General features: G+C 47.8%; 1 protein-coding gene across 1 annotated transcript in view; it reads right to left on the bottom strand.

Moving 5' to 3' along the window:
• LRRK1 (leucine rich repeat kinase 1) overlaps window positions 1-14,811 on the bottom strand; it is a 112,030-nt gene that overhangs the window by 54,237 nt on the left and 42,982 nt on the right. The window contains exons 3-5 of the mRNA XM_025041236.1: window positions 11,460-11,631; window positions 7,771-7,950; window positions 7,285-7,433 (exon numbers count right to left, since the gene is read on the bottom strand). Of these exons, the coding sequence (XP_024897004.1) occupies window positions 7,285-7,433; window positions 7,771-7,950; window positions 11,460-11,631 (501 nt within the window). The remainder of the gene's footprint in view (window positions 1-7,284; window positions 7,434-7,770; window positions 7,951-11,459; window positions 11,632-14,811) is intronic.

Here is a 14,811-nt window from a genome sequence, read left to right as displayed (position 1 = left end):
CGTTTCTCGTGACTTTTTACCCACGGAAACTGGTGAGCAATGTGATGGCAAAAACCACGGTTCTGGCTTGGTCACTGCTGGATCCCAGTCATCTAGTAGGCGATCTGTACACATTCAGTTCAATTATCGACTGATATATAATTACACTGACGGTCTATTTTGGGTTTAAGTTTTTGTCAGTTCTTTTTAAAATATATTTTCTATTGATTTTTTTCACATTTCTTTTTAATCATATTTTACTATACGTAATTTTAATATATAAATACATTCATCTTATTTCTGATTATACATCCTTGTATACCTTTAAAATTTTGAAATGTAATCATCTCCCTTTTATAACTGGAATATATATGCTTTTAAAAATATATTCTAATGAGTTTTCATCACTTAACTTTTAGTTAAGAATTTTAAGTCTAGAATTTCACTTACACCATCAGGAATATAATTCTCTATGCTGATATCCAATAGTTCCAATGACATTTGAGAAATTATATTTCTCTTTGTTCTTTTCTTGTGTTTTCTAGTTTGCGGCATAAGTGGAAATAATAGTTTTACTATTTCTGCATCTCTATGAATCGTTTTCTCCATTTTCAACTAGAAACACAGGGTTCGTATAATTGCTTTGTGGTCTGTGTTCAGATGTAATAGGACAGTCACCATGAACGCCGACATGGGTGGCGACCCGGTGATGCAAAGGTGACACAAAGCTAACCTGCCACGTGAGCTTCGTATCCTTTTCCAGGTTCCAAGATGCACTCGGCACAGGGATGGAGCCGCTTTTTCTAGCTCATACAAAAAGCACGTGAACGGGGCACGGCAGAAACAGTCCCGAGTTTGACTTCGTGACTTTTGAAGGGCAGGTGATGGGGTGTCTCCCTCCCCTACCACCCTCCAAGCCGGTGGTGAAAAGGCCGGGCCACCGGCAGAGTCACTCAGTGCTGCCTCTTCCCTGCCAGGCTCTGCTGCTCCAGGGGCCTGATTCTGGGACCCCCTGTTCCCACGCCCGCTACGTGAGGAAGGGGCGGTGCACGTGGAAATGACCTTGAACTTGTAACACTCGCGAATAAAACCCTTGGTACCGAAGTCTGGGCCTGACCTAGGACAAGGATGAGCCCCAGAGGCCCTGTGTCCCCCGGGAGAGGCTGCCTGCCCGCGTCAGACGCATTGGGCCCTCTGGAGAGCACGCGGCTCCCACTTGGCCAGAGCCATCTGTCACTCGCACGGGCCCCGCAGGGCCGAGGCCATGTTTGCTGCCCCCTGTGCCTTCCCGACACCCTGCAAACACAAGCCTGAGACCCAGGCACAGACACAGACACAGCTGGGCACAGGCACAGCTATCTGAGTGGCGGGCCACCGGGAATTTTTAAGGTACGTAAGCCGGGGCTGACCCCAAAAGTGACAACAACAATAATAAAGCCTTCCCTTCTAGGTGAGCCACCAGATGGGATCGCACTCGGACACTTTTCAAAGGCAAGTCCTAGCTCCCCGCACCGGGTTGTTTCGAAATGAATTTTGGCGCCGGCCACTCCCCACGCTTCCGCCGGCCCCGTGTGCCCCCAGGCCTGGCCTTCTCGCTGCTGACGGGGACCGAGCACGACGATGCCAGGGCCCCTTAGCCTCTCCCAGCACTGTTGGGTTTCCTGCCCCTTTCTGGGCATGCCCACATCAAAGTCTTGCTGTCGCCCATGGCAACAAAGCAAACACGGACAGGATGTTCGCCACGAACACGGGCCGCATCACTAAACCTTCAGGCGACAGTTTCGTGGCTTCCAAGAGAGGGGCACGGACAGGCAGAGCCAGGGCGCGGTTTCGGCCAGGTCTCCCGTGGCTTTGCTTTTGCTCTTTTTAAATGTGTGTCCCAGACCTCGTGCTGGGGGCTCGTGGACCTTGCTGAGCAAACGAACTTAAGCAGCCGACATCTGCTGGTGGAAAATCCACGTGGGCTTGTCTGCAGTTCCCCGTTCGCTGTCAAGGGCAGGTAGGTTCTAGCAGCCTGACACCCAGCAGAGGTGTGAGGGAGGGATCTGAGCCGCCACCGGCCGTGGCTTCCATGGGGGCAGTAATTACACTAAAAAAATACCAGCTCGCTGCTGGGGAAGGCAGCTCACAAATACGGAAACAAGGCGGCTGCTTCAGCAAGGTCACTGCCACGAACGCCAGCAAAGTCAACAGAGTTTTCAGGCCACGGATACATGGCAGTAAAGCACCTCGATATTTTGTCTGCCTCCATATTTTGAACCAAAAATGCCAGTTCGATCCTACTGGACGCCTGGCAAGGCGGGAGGACTTACCTGTGGTTCCTGAGCCATGGCTGGATCCCTCCGGACTCAGCTCCTCTCTCTGCCAGCAGCACAGAGCGAATGTGCTGTCACAGGTCAGAGGCCGAGGGCAGCCAGACACCAGACACGCCCGCTGCAAGGCGCTTGCCTTTGAAATTCACTTGAATTGAAAAAAAAAAAAAAACCAAAAAAAACCCAAAACCACCTGTTTTGGGGAAGCCCAAAGCGTCCTTATGACTCAAGCTTGCGCTGGAATTTCATTTTCTCTCCCGATTCTACCCAAAAGGGCCAAGGACAAGAAAAGCAACATTGTCTTTTCTTCGTCTTCTTGTTCGTTCGCAGAATGTGAGAATCACTCCCACGCTCTGTGCCTCGCTTGGCAAAACGTAGCAGTTTACCCGGTAGAAAAGGTCACGGTCACAGATACCAACGATTTCTGCTTTCAACCCTAAGCCGAGAAAATCTAAATCACGGGTTTGGAACAACCTTCAGCGCACGCTGGAATCGCCTGGGGAAGTTTTAAAACTTCCGACTACGGGGTGAGCCCCAGGGACCCGGATTTCAGAGGAGGGTGTGGTCTGAGCGTCAGGATGTTTAAAAGCTCCCAGGAATTCTAAGGGACAGAAAAGTGGGAGCACCACTGAGACAGGCAAGGGCTGGCAGGTGCAGCTCAGGGACCCCGAAATGGGAAAAAGCCCTTAGTTCAGGAGACTCGAGTTCTGGCTGAGTCTCATTGCTTAGTATTTGCTCTCCTTGGACAAGTAACGAAGTGTCTCTAAACCTCAATATTTTCATCTGGAAAACAGATGACATTCGCTGTAGTTCTCACCCAGGTGTCGTGAAGACCAAGTCTGATAAGAGAGAGCCGGGAGGAACACCAAGCAGCAGGTAAATACAAAGCGTGAGATAGTGAGTATTTCTTTTGCAACGTGAGGCGATGATGTGAGTAATATTTATTGAGCTCTTACTGTGTGCCAGGCCCCGTGCTAGGTCCATGGCTGTTCTCTACGGCAGTTACTTATCCCTCTTTTATAACTGAGGAAAAGAACCAAGGCTCAGAGAGGTCACGAATCACAGGAAGGAGAAGAATATCCATATTCTTTAGAAACTAGAATCCAGCAAAAATAAGGGGAAATAGCAATAGAGATAACACAAAAAGATCGAAGGAAGAAACCCACGTGACAGTGGGAGTGGAGAGGCTGCCTCAAGGACACACTCTTGGACGGGATTACAAATGGAATGGTGTTTGCAGAAATACACCTGGGATGAAGAGATAAAAATGAACGGATAACTAAGAATAGAGATTTGTGAAAACTCGTACAAGGTTGATGCAGAGAGGAAGAGAGTGTGGCCATGTGAAGCCAATTTAAAGGTAGAAACATCAGCAAAATCAAGCAGTTTTTGTTGTAATAAAAATAAGTATTCACGGGTCGTAAGCCAGGGAATCCCGTGAGAGCTACACAAATATGTCTGTATATAAGTACACATGTGTGTACTTATATACAGACATATATATGTACGTATGTGTGTGTGTTCCAGATTCTGATGAAAACGTAGCACGAATAGCGCATAAAAAACTTCAGTGATGCATTCAACAAGCCAAAAGAGCCCGAAATAAATATTCGACTCAAGAAATCTGAAACTGTGAGGACAACGGCTAACATCTGTCATCTATTAGGTACTTACCAGGTGCCAGACGCTGTTATTAGAATGTTACAAACATTCCCACGTGTAATTGCCAAGCGCCCCTCTGAGACAGGTACTCTCTTGCTCCATTTCTCAGATGAAGAAACCAAGACACAGACGGGCAGAGTAAGCAGACGGAGGTCTCTGAGCAATGAAGCCTGGAGCACAAATTAGACCCAGGAGATCTCACGCCAGAGACACAATCCTGGCCATAACATACTCAAAGAGGAGAGACGTAGTATAGATAAAAGCTAAAATTCACGAAATACATACAATGAACCTTCGAAGAATAAATGAAATCTAGCGAGTTCCTTAACAGGACCCCTGCATCCCTGGCTGGTCTGATTAAGTTCAAAAGAGACAAAGTAAAATCGTTCAACGTCACAAAAGGAACGCACAGCTACAGATAAGGAAGCGAAGGAACACAGGCCGAATGCAAACGTCGCACACCACGATGGCGTGTCAAAAAGTCTAAAAGAAATGGATGGTTTTCTACCAAAATTTAACTTCGTGAACTGCACATAAGGGAAAGCAGACAACCTGAATCGACCAGACTTTAAAAAAACGTCAGAAAATAAAGATTAACTTTTACCTAATTAACCTTTAACAATGATTATTTCCTAGAAAACTTCTCCAGCCCATAGCAATATGAAAAGTTCCCTAAGCCATCTTGGAAAGGTAGCATAGCCTTATGCCAAAACCTCATAAGAATGAGAAAAATACAAAATTATAGATCGACTCAGCTATAGAGACACAAAACAATCGTAAATAAAATATCAGTAGATCGAATGCAACAGAAAGAAAGCCAATTAGCATTTATTACAAAAATTAAAGATAGGGTCAATGTCGGCGTTCATTACATAAACAAATTAAGGTAGAAAAGCTGCAGAGATATAGTAATCGCTGCCACAATGGGATCTGACGATATTCAGAAACCTTTCCTAATAAAAGCTCTAAGCAAAAAGGCATATACAGAAACGACCTAGAAACAACAGCCCATTTACCGAAAATCTATAGCGAATCAGGCCCAAGAGAGATACCTCTGCTACCACCATCATTATTCAACTTTTGAAATGTCTAGTGACACAAACATGACGTGAAATAAGTTATATAAATCTTAGAAAAGAAGGGACAAACCTCTTTTGAATTTGTCGATGACTTGGTCACATACCTAAAAGTCTCAAGGAACTCTCCTAAAAATTATTAGAATTAATAGGAGGAGTTGGTAAGGGGACCGGATAAACACAAACAACAGAGCTTTTCGCCAGACCGGGAATAACAGGTTAGAGACGAAAATGAAAAAGAATTATATATACGCCATTCAAATAGAGGCAAAAACAATTTAAAAAAGGCAAATAAACAAAACGGGTTCAGGACCTTTATGGAGAAAATGACACAATGATACGATAGCGTTTAAAGAACATAAATGAGAACCAATAAAGTCATCATGAGAAATGCAGGAAATAGAAGAGTAAACATCTAACAGCAGTCGAGAGGGTTTTGTAAAACAAACAAATAATGAGTAGAAAACGCGTTAACAGGTTGTAAGGCTGAAACCAAATGCCTGTAATCAAAAAAAAAGGAATCGCTCAGAATCAATAGGCTGGGCCAGAACAGAGACTTTTCACAATAGAAACGGGTCTAAGTGGGGTAAACGACAATTGTGACATTTCAACTCAGAGGCAAAAGAAAGTTTTTTATTTTAAAAGTTGTTCCGGAGAAACTCTCTATCTATCTGGAAGAGATGAAGGCTAGACTCTCTTCTTCATACCTCGTACACAAATAAATATTAGAAAAATCAAAGCTTAAAACGTGAGAAATAAAAATGTTACAAGAAATGAGATTATTTATATAAAACTGAGGTGGAAGTGACCTTCTTCTATAATATAGACGCCATAAAGGAAGAGACAGACATAATCGATCGTATATTCTTATTTCTTTGTTCTTGCAAAAGATAACAGACGAAAGAAAACTAACGGATTGGGAAAAATATTGGCAACATGTATGATAAACGAAGGCTTAAAATCTCTAAGGTACAAAGAGGCCCACCCAGGTGAGAAGGACAAGATGAACAACCTTTTAGAAAAATAATCGACAAACAGTAATAGGCGACACACATATAGGAGAAATGCAAGCAGCTCATGGAAATAGGAAAAGATGCTCAACGTTATTAATGAGAAAAATGAGGACATTAAAACAACGAGATATCACGTTCACCCATCGGACAGGCGGAAGTTTAAAGGCTCCTGGATATCTGGTGTTGGCCATGGCGGGGGGACAGAAACTCCCATATGTCACTGGTGAAGCTGTGACTCACCACAGCTTTTTGAGGAAGTGATCCCATAGCAGTCCACCTTTAGGATTTTGAGTCACATACGCAAATATCCTAGAAAACCAGGCTCTATCACAAGGAAGCAAAACCCAGAAATAACCCAAACGTCCACCGACGGGACAAGGGCTGAGCCAGCTCAGCTACAGTCACTCTACCGATTTAAGGCACATATGTCGAAGAATGAGTTGCGGCCACGTTGACTGTGCTTGAGGGAGCCCATAACAAACGGCTAAACTTAAAAAGCCAAGGTAAAGATAATGTAAGTGACGTGATACTGTTGTTTTTTTTTTTGATTTAAATGGAAAAGTACAACTAAATCATGTGTATGGTTTTTTTTTTCATTTTCATTGAGGTATGACTGACATATAATATTGTGCAAATGTCAGGTGTATAACGTGTGGATTAAACACACGTAGATTACAAGATGATCACCACGAACACAATGGTTTTTTTTTTCATTTTCATTGAGGTATGACTGCATATAATATTGTGCAAATGTAAGGTGTATAACGTGTGGATTAAACACACGTATATTACAAGATGATCACCACGAACACGTCAGCCAGTGTCTGCATCATGTCGCTTAATTGCCATTTGTGTGTGTGTGTGGTGAGAATATTTAAAACCTATTCTCTTAGAAACTTTCAAGCGTATGATAGTGTTATTAATTACGATAACAATGCTGTGCATTAGATCTCTAGAACTTATTAGTCTTTTAACTGAATTTATAAATTTACCCCAGTCCCAAGCCCTGGCAAACCACCCACTCTCTGCTTCTGCGTTTGAGTTTCTTAGATTCCACATGTCAGTGAGATGATCATACAGTATTTGTCTTTCTCTGACATCCTTCTCAGCAGAGTGCCCTCAGAGTCCATCCCTGTTGTCACAAACGGCGGGAAGACGTCCTTTCCCACGGCCGAAAACCATTTCGCGTGTACACACAGCCCCTCTGCCTTGTCCCTTTATCTGTAGGCGGTGGCCACTCACCATTTTTCCCGAATAGCTGCCGGGCAAGGCACTGGCTTCGATGAAGTACTTCCTGAGGAGGCGTTTGCTGGAGTCAGGGCTGTCCAGCAAGATGTAGGAGCAGAAGAAGGCTCCGTGCCGTAGCAGGAATATGGCGACGTCTTCGTTCCCTAGGGCACAGAAAACGGAAAGCGAAGGGCACTTGAGATGTGGAGCGTGTCACAACTGTCCAAAGTGGCAGATGCGGACAGGTGAAATGGGAACAGAAAGTGCCGGCCGGACTTGTCTACGACTTCCCGCGATGTGTCACGCTCCCGTGAGTGACAGAATCTGTGTGGGACTCTGCCCTTTGGAGCGCCTCCCGCCTGCCGCGACCGGTCCCCATGCGTCCGCGAACCCCTCTGGCAGGGTGAGGAGACGGGAACGAGGGAAGATGCAGACATTTTGAAAAAGGGACAAAGAACAGAACACACCCAGGATCTCGAGCGGGGCCGACGGGCGACCCACCGGACTTGATGGCCGCGTAGAGCGGGAGGCGCACGATGACCGGGAACTCGTTCTTCCTGACGGCGTAGCTCTCGGGGTCGGCCCCGTGCGTCAGCACCAGGAGCTTCACCAGCCCCAGGTGTCCTCGCTGGCAGGCCAGGGCCAGCATCCAGTTCAGCAGCCGCTGGGGGCTGCAGGAGCCTGGCGGGAGAGAAGAGGGCAAAGGACAGTGTCACCGCAGGACACTGACCGTCCCCACTCTGATCTCAGCCCCTTTGACCATCATCGGATCCAGCCGTCCGGCTTCCAGCTGAAAGCTGCTCGCCAAATGGACCGTGTCTTCTGGAACAGTCCCTTTGAATAGCATATGACATGTCCCACATCATTTTAAACGCACCTGTTCATCGAACAATGCCCAGTGAGGACAAGCGGTATTTAAAACAGCATGTGGTGTGATCGTCACTGAATAAAAAATGAATGTGTGGAGGGAAGATGAGAAGGAGGTGTCCCTGTGTCACCTCTGGGGAGTGGGGCTCTGAACACGTCCCTCACCTCCGACCCTGTCCCTCGCCCTGACCTTGTCCCTAGAGTATCCTTACAGTCAGGGGACGCACACGGTTTAGAGTTAACATTTTAGCCGTGTAATCTTGGACGCGTTTCTTAACCTCTCTCTGACTCAGTTTACCCATCGGTCAAATGCGAATAATAACGTCCACCCTCCCAGGTTTCATGCCAGGATGATACGTCATAACGCGTGACGAGCGGCTGCCGTAACTCACTAAGTTACGTCGTTACGTTCTCAGCGTGTGAACACTTGTTTGCGTTGCTGACAATTATCTGTAATCTTCACGTATTATTTTCATAAGTCGAAGAAAAGCTTTGATGAAAGATACAGATCTCACTCTACAACCTAAAACTGCGAACTACTCCTTGAAAGCGCCACCCACTCCAGTCAAGGACGAGCCAGCGCTCGCGTTGAGTGAGCGGCGACGCGTGGGCCGCAGCGCCGCGGTATCTTCACGTTCAAAGCTCTGCAACGTCTTTTGGGTCTAGCGGCCGTGGGAAAGTGATCTCATCTCCCACGGTGACACTTCCCAATGGCATCGTGACACTGTCTCGTTCCCAGAAGTGGAAAGTCCCCAGGAACCATGTCCTCCCAAGGACCGAGAGTGACCCATCCCCCCACAATGGGAAATGGACCAGGACACAGGGGTGAGGCCGAGATGGCAGGAACTAAAATCCCGCGCATGAGGCACCCGGCCGAGCGCCTGGGCCGCGGCAGGTGCTAAGCAAACATCTCTTCTTCGTCCTCCTCCGAGAAGTAAGATCGACAATTCAAAAGAGGATCAGAGAAACGATGCCCAACTCCTTCCCTCTAAACATCGAGGACAGAGGAACCCAGACGCCCCGCTGCTGACCGCTGGCGAGGACGGAAACGTGTCCATCTCAGGGGGCAGGTTACTTTCACAGCCCTACTTTTAATACAAAGAAACTAAAGCTCCGAGACATTCGGGGGCTCCCTGAAGGTCCCGCAGTCGGTAAATGGCCAAGTCAGGACTTGGTCCTTGCTTTAGCTAAAGCCAAGGGGTGCGCTCTCGACCCCACGAAGCCCTCTGAGGCCCAAGCCCACGAGACTCAGAGAGGGTCCCCCTTAGGCTCTGCCCTTCGTCCTCCTCCCTCTCGTCACCCCTGCTCAGCTGCCGAGAGCGAGAACTCTGCAATGGGGACTCGGAAGGATGCTCGTGATGACACGACGGCGTGCCCGCCCCGGGCATCTCCGCGCTCCTCCTCTTCCCTCCCCCTCCCCCGTTCTCCGGCTGCCTCTTGCGTAGCGTGTGCTCTTACCTTACTCCAGACCATGGCTGCCTCCCCCTACGGTTTGCAAATTCCCAGGGGGTGCACACTGACTGCCCAGCTTTGCACTTCCCCCAGGGTCCAGTGTGACGCCCTGGGCTCTTTCGGTCTTCAGCAACTGTCCTGAGTTGAGTTAATGATGGGATGACCCTGGGAGCGGCCAAAAACCGTGCCCGGGTCCAGCCAAGTTCCCTGCTCTGCAAAAGCGGACATCTCCCAAGAAAACTCCTATTCACCCTGCAAAGCCCGGCTCACGTGTCCCCTCCCCCTGAGGACCCCGTCTTGCACGCAGACGAGCCCGTTCCCTGGTGAGTGCTCGCAGGCCACTGTGTGAATACTCCCGCCTTGGCGTGATTACGCTGCCCAGGGTCACTCCTTTCTGCCTTGACTTCCCCTGCTTGCCCAGGAGCCACTGAGGGGCTTGGACCACCTTTTACAAGTCTCCGTGTCTGTGAAGTACCGTAGAGTGGCCAGTACTTTGCAAATGCTCCTTAAGTGTAGGCTGTGCGGTCAGGTGCATTAGTCAGCTGGTGTAGACTCTCGGGCTGGAATGGAGCTACCCTTGGGGATCCTGCAGAGAGGGAGTCAGCCATGGGCTCCCCTCCCCTCCTATGTCTTGCTGACCCAGTCTGCATCCATTAGCCCTGAAACGCTGTCCTGATTTCTGTCCATAACCTCATTCTACCCCCCAGACAAGAGGCGGGCACCGGCTCACAACCAACTCTGAGTGCAAATCGACTTCAAAGCACAGGGTCGGACACCTCCAACAGGACTGCTACGTAATTTCTGGGCTCCCCTGTTTAGAAATTATTAAAAATTTCAAGATGGTGACTACAGAGCATTAAACCAAGTGAGGAGACCTTCTAAATGCGGGGCCCGGTGTGGCTGCACTGTCTCGCACTTGTGAAGCCCGCCCGGCACCCAAGCAAAATCCTAATTCTCAAAGACCACCGCCAAGGCCATGCCTCAGCCTATAGCTGCAGCGATGCCTGACTCGTATGGCATTGCCGATCTGAGGCCACCGCGGAAATGAAAGGGCACCTTGCATCTACCAAGAGAAAAACATTCCTTGTTACTAAAAAGGCAACATCACACGTTACCAAAAAGAGCAGCCTCCAGACAATGTCGTAGTAATGAATGACCAAAAGAAACGAGCTCTCGAGCCATGAAAAGATATGGAGGAACCTTTTAAATGAATATTGCCAGGTGGAAAGAGTCAGTCTGAAAAGGCTGCACACTGTGTGAGTCCAACTGTAAGTCGTTCTGGAAAAAGGCAAAACTATGAAGATAGTAAAAAGATCGGTGGTTGCCAGAGGTTGGGGGGAGGGAGGGATGAATATGTGGAACACAGAGAATTTTTAGGGCAGTGATATGGTTCTTGTTCTGTGTGATACATACGATACAGTAATGGTGGATACACGTCATCGTGCATCTGTCAAAACCCATAGAATACGTAACCGTAAACTATGGACTTTATTTAGTTAGTAATAATGTATGGATGTCAATAATTGTTTCATCAGTTGTAACGAATGCACCACATTCACACAAAAGAGAAACTGTTAGCGGGGCTGGGGTATGGGGATTCTCTGTATTTCCCATCAATTTTTCTGAAAAGCTAAAACTGTTTTAAAAGGTTAAAGTCTATTAATTGAAAAAACACATAGATCCACATTTCTTTGGATGTACCCTGTGAGTGAGAGGGAGCCGTATGTGGGGTGTGGTGTTGCCAGTGGAGCTCGGGATTGGCAGACGTGTGAAGCAATACACATTTTGGGGTGCGGCCCCCCCAATGCCTGATTCCTAGGACAAAGGTGGGTCCCTGAGAGGTGGTGAAGAGCTCTCACCCTTGGGTTTACCTGGCAGAGACTCGAGTAATTCCTGCACGACGTCCATGTGCCCAAAGAGCGCTGCCACCACGGCTGGGTTGTCATCGGTGGGCTCTGTCGACAGCCGTACCTGTCTGTTGGTGAGAAGGTACCGGACGGTCTCCAGGTCCCCGTAGGCGGCCGAGATGCTCAGAAGCTGGCCCTGGAGAAAAACAGAACAGGAACGAGACCTCAGTGAGACGAGCCTGCTGGGCGTCGCCAAGACAACCGACTCGTAATGCTCGTGATGGAGACTTGCTGTCCGGGAGGACACCACCAGCCACATGTTGGGGACTTGAAATGTGGCCTGTGCAAAGTGAGAGGTGGTGAAGGTGTAAAAATCACTTTCGATTTCAAAGACGTAGCACGAAAAACGGTAAAGTATCTTGTCAATTATTTTTATATTGATTACAAGTTGAAATGATCTTTAATGTATTTGGGCTAAGTGAAATAGATTATTGAAACCTCATCTCTTTCTGTTTAGTTTTTTAATGTGACTCCTAGAAAATTTGATATTATCAACGTGGCTGGCATTTTATTTCTTTGGGACAGAGCTGCTCCCAAGCATAAGCTGCGCGAGGACGGGGCCGGTGAGAGTGCCCCCACCTGGCACACAGCCGGAGCTCGATCCCCATCTGACACGTGTTGTCTGAGCCTCAGGAAGAAGGGGCATCCGGGGTCTCTGAAGGACCAGCCTGCAAGTTATTCATGCACGGAATATGACAGATGAGGAGACTCCACAGGCCCGAAACCAGGGACGAAGATCTTTCGGCAACATGCAGTGGGACTCTTAGCTTGGTGGCCCGGAGGGAAAGGATAGGGTGAGCTGACCTGAGCCCGAGCTGCTGCATGTTCCAGCCATTCAGGTGTGCGAAGGCTCTGTGGGACCGGAAGCATGGTAACACGTGAGCTAGGACATGCAGGTTCAGTGAGACTTTGTAACTTGTCCGAGGTCACGCAGCTGGTAAGTGGCTGTCATAGACTGATAGGAGATATGGCCTCGATTTTTTCACAGGCTCCCTGGATGCTCATACGGGTGCTGGGTGGGAGACTGCAGCGTTCGATTGTATTACTGCAACTTTAAGGCCTCTTTGAACTTGAGCTTCAGCACCGTCCACGGAGGCAGATGCAGAACTCGGGCTGGAAAGAGGCAGTCGGTATGATGCCAACATTTACCGAGGACCTACTGCGTGCAAGGTACCGGGCTGAGCGCCGAGGATGCCAAGTGTGATTTCTGGTCTCCAGGAGTTTATGATTCAGTTCGAGTCACGAATTTGCATAAAATGGACACGAGCAAGCATATTTAGCTTGCTGACTAGTTTGGAAAACAAGTGTCCTAGGAGACCGCTTTAGGGTGAGATGATCAGGGATGGGTCCCATGGTCACCCTTAATCCTGGAAGCAGGAAGGTATCTGTGTCTGCGTCTCACATCTGTGGGCGAGGAAATGACGGCCAGCCCGTGGGTAAGGACTTTATCGTCAGCAGAACGATCCAGGATGGACTAGGAGTCTGTCTAGCTCCAAATCTCATGCTCTCGCCTTTCCACCCGTGACTTGCTAGGGAATCTAGGACTTGGAGAGAGACTTGGGTTCTGTAAGTGGAGAGAATGGACTGGTGATGTGACAGGTATGGTAAGGGACAGTCGAAGGGACTGATATTATTTGGAGGATGGTAGAGTCATGCAGTCAAGAAACACCACTGGCCAGCCACTCTGCCCAGGGAGGGGCCCCGCAGCGCCCCCATTCCAGGAAATCCAGAAAAGCCACAGGGACTGATGAAATGATGCACTGCATACAGTGACAGCTGTCTCGACTCTGGCCAGTTAGAGGCTGACTCTAACCTTCCTCGCAACGTAGGAGGCGATGTCACAGGAGACAGCCCAAGGCCAAGACTCCATCCTCGCAACGTAGGAGGCGATGTCACAGGAGACAGCCCAAGGCCAAGAGGCAAGTGCAGGGCCAGCAAGGTCATTGGGTAGAGACAGTGCACAGGCTCTATAGTATGCACTGATTTTAATTCAAATGCCTGATGAGTATAAAGCAGTAAGGAGGATGCTTCCCTCCGTGCATCTGCCTCCTGGCCCCCTCTGCAGGGGAAACCTCTCTCACACAGCCTTCCGTGGGGAATCCCACAGGAAACCGAACAGCCCCCCTCCCCCATTTCATTCATTACAACTTTTGATTAGCATGTGACAAACACAGGGAAAAGTTCAAAAATTACGTGTTCAGTTTCATGAACACACCTATGTAATAATAAGCACCTAGACCAAGAAACAGGTTACCTGTGCCCAGAAGCCCCCACCTGCCCCCTTGACACACTGCCCTACTGAGAGTAACCACTCTTGACTTCTACCATCACAGATGCATTTTTGCCTATTTTTAAACATCGTAAATGTAGAATCGTACTTCGCTCTCTTGGAATTTGTGCTCTGACGTCATTAGAGATTCACAGGAACTTGCAAAGACAGGACTGCGAGGATTTACGTTCCCTTCAGTTTTCCCCAAAGGGAACATCTTACCTAACTGTAGTTCAAGACCAAGACCAGTAATTCGACGTCAGTATGACGTGTGTCTATAGTATGTCATTTCGTCACACGTGTGGATTTGTGTAACCACCACCACATTCAAAACACAGAACTACCCCATCACGGCGGAGCTTGCTCTCGACTTACTCCTTCATAATCGCATTCGCTTTTCCCTCCTCCACCAGCCCTAACACTTGACAACCGCTAATCTCTCTTCCATCTCTGTAACTTTGTCATTGTATGTTATGTAAATGGGATCATACAGAATATGACCCTTTGAGATTGGTTCCCCAGCCCTGCACTCAGCATAATGACCTTGAGATGCCTCTGGGTCGTTGGGAATTTAATATTGCCTCTTGATTGCTTAGTGGCATCCCAAGGTAAGTTTAACTAGTCACCTACTCACATTTGGGTTGAATCGAGTTTTGGGCTATTAAAAATAAAGCTGCTGTGAACAGTCATATGCAAATTTTTGTGTGTACATAAGTTTTCATTTCTCTAGGATAAATGTTCAGGAGAGAAATTGCTGGGTCATAATGTAAATGTATTTTTAGTTATTTAAGAAACTGCCGAACTATATCCTGAGAGGCTGGAACAGTCCATATTCTCACCGGTCACGTATGAGAGCATTTCCCTTGAGATAATTCTCATCAGAATTTCGTATTATCACTATTTTCTTTTATTTTAGCTGTCCTAACAGACGTGCAGTGACATGTCATTGTGACCTTAATTTGAATTTCCCGAATAAAGAATGATGTGAAACTTCTTTTCATGGGCTTATTTGCCATCTGCATATACTCTTTACACACAAAAATATTT

This window comes from Pteropus alecto, unplaced genomic scaffold (assembly GCF_000325575.1).
Source record: "Pteropus alecto unplaced genomic scaffold, ASM32557v1 scaffold59, whole genome shotgun sequence".
In the NCBI taxonomy this organism is placed as follows: Eukaryota; Metazoa; Chordata; class Mammalia; order Chiroptera; family Pteropodidae; genus Pteropus; species Pteropus alecto.
The sequence above is the reverse complement of the archived record's forward strand: the minus strand, read 5'-3'. Positions and strand labels throughout refer to the sequence as shown.